At 30.1% G+C, this 6,000-nt stretch overlaps 1 protein-coding gene across 1 annotated transcript; it reads left to right on the top strand.

Annotated features, from left to right (window-relative positions):
* On the top strand, positions 4,557-5,294 carry LOC18586830 (cysteine-rich repeat secretory protein 38). The gene has a single exon (XM_018129042.1). The coding sequence runs from the start codon at positions 4,557-4,559 to the stop codon at positions 5,283-5,285; it is 729 nt and encodes a 242-aa protein (XP_017984531.1). The 3' UTR covers positions 5,286-5,294.

The following is a 6,000-nucleotide window of genomic DNA, read 5'->3' as shown; positions in this document are numbered from 1 at the left end:
TGTGTTTTGTACTTGTATATTACGTTTTAGCCAATTTTGAAATTTTTGAGAAAAATGACCAAATTACCCCTGTGAGACGAAAAATTAATATTTTATTTGTTTAAAGTTTGAAACAGCTTAAAATCTTTTAGAACACGATATTTGACAATGGTTGCTCACAAGGGAACAGAGAAACTGATAGTAAAGCCTTGCAAGGTTTCGGGTTGACATTCCGGGCAATAAGTGTCTACCGGGACACCGCGGCAGTTGTCACGGGCTCGAGGGGAGTACCGGGTCGTGACAAAATGTATCTTTTTTTTACTTGATAGATTCTTATTTGTTTAGGATATGATTATGTTACTTATAATAAGAATAATGTGTGTTTTTGCTTGTGTAATTAGATTGCTTGCTTCCTTTATAAAAGAAATTTTTTGAAATCCATACTTTACATAATCACATCAATCCACTAAGATCTTACTCCAACAATATTCTATATAGTAATTCCAACTATTACTAGTCTTGCATGATATTTGTTACTTTGATGAAAAGTCCTACATGATAGTTGATGAAGTGCGTTTTGAGCTCACCCATTAAAGAATTATTTTAGTGTTGTAGTCCCTATTTAAAAATGTCTAGTCACCTAGGATAAAAATAAAAGTAGATTAATATTTGTTAAACTGGGTGATTGGGTGTTCATAAAACTTAATCTAATTAATAGTGTATTCACACTCAAGTATTTGGCTTATTAGTTGATGTATGATATCCTTACTTAAAAAACAAGATTCAAATCCCTCTTTCCCCAACTCCAAAAAAGAAAAAAAAAATCTGATTAATATTGTATTCAAGTTATAGCCCTTCTTTACGTGTAAAATAAACTTGCAAAAAGAAAAAAAATCTAAAGTAAAAAGAAAGTGCAAATTGAAAAAAAATATATTTAAAATGTATTGCACAATCCAATTAACAACAAACATAAAAAAGAAGAGAAGATATTATCTAAAATTCAAAGTAGATTGTTAATAGAGAAAAAAGGTAAAAAGATTAAAAAAGCATTACACAATCCAATGAACAACAAAACATAAAAAAGAAGATATTGTTTGAATTCGAAGTAGACTCTTAATTGAGAAAGAGGGTGCAAATCAAATGGATAATTAATAAACTTGTACAAAAAAGGCAAGTGCAGATTGGAAAAAATTGCACAATCCAATTAACAACAAAACATAAAAAAGAAGACAATATATTGTCTAAAATTTGAAATAGATTGTTAATAAAGAAAGAGGGTAAAACGATTAAAATAGTATTGCACAATCCAATGAACAACAAAACATAAAAAAGAGGATATTAAGCATGTTTGGCCTAACTTGTTTTTAATTTAAAATTTATTACAATGCTTTTATGAAAAATAATAATTTTTAAAATTAAGTTAAAACTGTTTGGCAAATTTATTTTTTATAAGCTCTTTTTTACAGATAAGTTGTTTGAAAAAATAACTTATATAAACTCTAATTTTGATTAAAAATACTATAAAGGGTATTTAATAAATCAGGAGAAAAAATTAAATCAAATAAAAATAGATGAGTGTGAAAAAAAATATAATTTTCTCTATAATATTATGAATTGTTGAAGAATAAAAGAAGAATATAAAAAAATATTTGTTATTATTTTTTAAAAATTGACTTGGAATTTATGACTTTTAGAATTGAACAAAACTGATGTTACATACAAGAAAGAACCCAAAAAGGAAGAAAAGAAACTTAAGGTGGTATTAATAATGGGTCTAATTGGGTCAAGAAAATCACATTTAGCCATTGATTTGGCAACCCATTTTTCTACTAAAATCATCAACATTGATTCTATGCAAGTCTATCAAGGTTTTGATGTCCTCACCAACAAAGTTCCCCTCCATGAACGAAAAAGTGTCACCTATTGTTATATCTAAAAGGAAAAAAAAAATTCAAAATTGAGTTACCATAAACGAGCACAAATATTGACTTCTCAATTTTCATCTAATTTATGTCAATAACCATTGACCTATTTGACTACTTATTTCAATCATAATCAACAAATATTATGTACTAGAAAGAAGTTAAGAACAAATAAACATTGCATAATTATCATATCAAATAATAAATTGAGAAATATGAACAATAAAGAGAGTTTTCAAAGCAAAAAAAAAAAAAAGAATGATAGAAAATAAAATGAAAAACAAAACAGAAAGAAAAAGAAGAAATTATACCTAAATGCATTTTTGAATTTTGAGTCTTCTTTTGGGAGAGGAGAGGGAGATTGATAGGGAGAGAGAGAGGGGGTATTTTTTGAGAGGATCTTTTGGAAAAAAGAAACTCTCTTAAGAAACTGACGTGCTTTTTTCTTTAAAAAAAAAAGACGAGAAAGTTCTTATTTGGAGCTTTTTTTAAAAAAAATTTAAAAAAAAATTGTACTTTAAAAAAATTACTGTTTTTTAGGAGCTTTTCACAAAATACTATTTAGTTTAACTTCTAGTTTTAAGGAATAGATAAGTTAAAAATAAGGCAAGGCAAATAGGCACATTGTCTAAAATTTGAAGTAGATTCTTAATAGAGAAAGAGGGTGCAAATCAAATGAATAATTAATAAACTTAAGAAAGTGCAAATTGGAAAAAAGATTAAAAAGTATTGCACAATCCAGTGAACAACAAAACATAAAAAAGAAGATATTATCTAAAATTCAAAGTAGAGGGTAAAAAGATAAAAAAACATATTGTACAATCCAATTAACAACAAACTATAAAAAAGAAGATATTGTTTAAAATTCGAAACATATTGTTAATAGAGAAAGAGGGTGAAAAACATGAGAGAGAAGAGAAAGATTAAAATCAAAATTTATTAATTAATAACAAAAAAGGACATGTGTCATTTTTTGAGAGATGGGACACAGAATGAAGCACAAATTGAGTCAAAGGATTTGGATTCTTATTATATTTAAATTCTAATAATATTACTGTTATAACCACATTAGTATAACAAAATACAAGATTAAGGAGCTCATTTTGCTTGATAATGAATCAGGTATCCTTTAACTAGTTCGATATATTCTATATAATAATTCCCTCTAGTACTAGTCTTGCATGATAGTTGATGTAGTGCATTTAGAGCTCATCCACTAAAGAATTATCTTAGGGTCGCAGCCCACATTTGAAAATGTCTCGTCACCTTGCATAAAGACAAAAGTAAATCAGTATTTGTTAAATTGGGTGATAGGGTGTTCTAAAAAATTAATCTGATTATATTATATTCATGTTCTAGTCTTTCTTTATGTTTTAAATCAGATGATAAATTAATGGATTTGCACCTAAAAAGAAAGTGCAAATTGAAAAAAGATTAAAGAATTATTGCACAATCTAATGAACAACAAAACATAAAGAGAAGATATTGTCTAACATTTGAAATAAACTGTTAACAGAGAAAGAGGGTGAAAAACATTAAAGAGAAGAAAAAGATTAAAATCAAACATTTATTAATTAATAATAAAAAAGGACACGTGTCACTTTTTGAGAGATGGGACACATAATGAGGCACAAATTGAGGTGGAAGATTTGAATTCTTTTTATATTTAAGTTCTAATAATATTATTATAATAACCACATTAGTAGAGGTGAACAATTGAACAGTTCGGTCGGTTTGGTCCATCATAACTAAAGATAAAATGGATTAAACATTTTTAAAAAATCAAATGGAATCGACTAAACATAAAAGAGAACTGAACCGATCAAACATCGAATTGGTTTGACCAGTTCGGTTTTGGACTAAAAAGATTAAAATTTTATTATTTTTTTTATAAATTACAATATTAAAATTTATAAACTTCATCCATAATTGTAAAATGTACAAATAATCTAAACATAAAAAATAAACATAACATTTGTCCTTTTACTCATGTAATCATGTCCTTCCACATAAACCATCAAATTAACATTTAAGATTCAACATGACATAGAGAATAAAATTAATGTCCACAAAATAAAACCATCTAATATAAGACAATCAACTATCACACATTATCAACTTGAATCTTTTCCATGACCTGACTATTCACATTCACTCACATAAACTATCTAACATTTGAAAGAATATAAAAATATAATTATTTATATTAATTTGGTCTTTTGATCGGTTCAATCTAAAAATTTTAAAATGGAAAACCGACCAAATAAACTAATTGGACCAAACTTTTTGAACTAATAGACCAATTGAATTGAACCATTCTACTCAAATCACATTCGATTCGATTGAATTATTGATCCAATCTATTTTTACTCACCCCTACACATTAGTAATAATTCCCACTATTACTAGTCCTGCATGATAGTTGATCAAGTGCGTTTTGAGCTTTACCCATTAAAGAATTATCTTAGCTCCGCAGCCACATTTGAAAATGTCTTGTCACCTTGCTTGCACAATTGACAAGAAGAACCGAAAAGGTCAGCCTCTTAAATCTATCATCTCCTTCGTCGAACCTGAAATTTTCCCTATAATTAACAGCTTCATGGTCCTAAAGCTTAAACAAACAAGCTAATTACAATATCCTCATTAGTATCAACAATGTCTTCTTCAAGATTTGCCTCCCTTCTTTATCTGTTAACCTTTGCTTTCCTTCTCCCAGCAGCTTTTGGAGTTAACCCTATCTTCCATTTCTGTTCAAACGCTGGGAATTTCTCTGCCTATGACCCTTATGAAGGAAACTTAAACAAGCTCACTTGTTACCTCTCATTTCAAGCTCCTCCCTCAGGTTTTGGTCTTGGTTCCACTGGCCAGAAGCCAAACCAAGCGTATGGCCTTGCCCTTTGCAGAGGCGATGTGTCAACCCCAGATTGCCAAACCTGTGTCGTTGAAGCAGGCAATGAAATCCGCAAACTCTGCCCTTCCACCAAAGGTGCAATTATCTGGTACGATAACTGTCTTCTGAAGTATTCAGACACGGAATTCTTTGGCCAGATTGATAATAAAAACATGTTCTACTTGTGGAACGGGAGAGTTGTGAGTGATCCTCAGTCATTTAATCAGAAGACTAAGGAACTGCTTAGTCAACTGGCCAACGAAGCTTATGCAACTCCCAAACTGTATGCGACTAGAGAGACGGAGCTCTACGGATCACCGAAACTTTATGGATTGACTCAGTGCACAAGGGACCTCTCCAGCAGTGATTGTAAGAAGTGCCTTGACGGTATAATTGGCAAGCTTCCCAGCTGCTGCGATGGGCAAGAAGGAGGTAGAGTTGTTGGTGGCAGCTGTAACTTCAGATATGAAATATACCCTTTTGTTAAAGCTTAAACCTTTGAAAGAAACCTCCAGAGACTAGAGCTATAGCAGAACTTATGTGCTATGAATAAAGAATAACGTTTGCAGGAATATGTACCTTATATTAGTATGGGAATAAGATCATTTCCCATCATTATAAGCAATTTCAAGTTTTGATCATCACCTGAACAAATAAATTACTTCAGTTGCATCAGTTTCCTATTTCCATATACCATTGCTGCAGACTGCAGTTGTCATTCTTATATATACCCTTTTGGTGATAATGAAAACTGAACAGAAGTTTTTGCTTGGATAGGATATGATTCATATGATATGAATGACATTCTCCGAAGCAAGAATGTGGGAAATTAAAATCAAAATGAAATGCCAACTCTAGTAAAAGATCACTCTATGTAGCTTTCTTCGTTATCTTAAACAATGCCATTTTTCTTTGTTAAATGATGTGCTAAGACCTAATAAAACTAGCATGCGGATATTGCATCAAATTTTACAGTTAAGACGTAAAGTATGTAGAGTTCATATAAACAAGAGGAATTTATACCGATCAGAACCTCATGATTTACGGGGTTGATGATCTTTATACAGTCAATTCAAACCTCTCCAATCAATTAAAAATTAGATAATCAAACTAATAAATGGAGATGTGGTCAAATATTGAAATGGAACCTGCACCTGGACTGTTATTTGATTATTGTAATGTTAACTCCCCCGGCATCAACTGTAACTT

This window comes from Theobroma cacao, chromosome 10 (genome assembly GCF_000208745.1).
Source record: "Theobroma cacao cultivar B97-61/B2 chromosome 10, Criollo_cocoa_genome_V2, whole genome shotgun sequence".
NCBI lineage: Eukaryota > Viridiplantae > Streptophyta > Magnoliopsida > Malvales > Malvaceae > Theobroma > Theobroma cacao.
The sequence above is the reverse complement of the archived record's forward strand: the minus strand, read 5'-3'. Positions and strand labels throughout refer to the sequence as shown.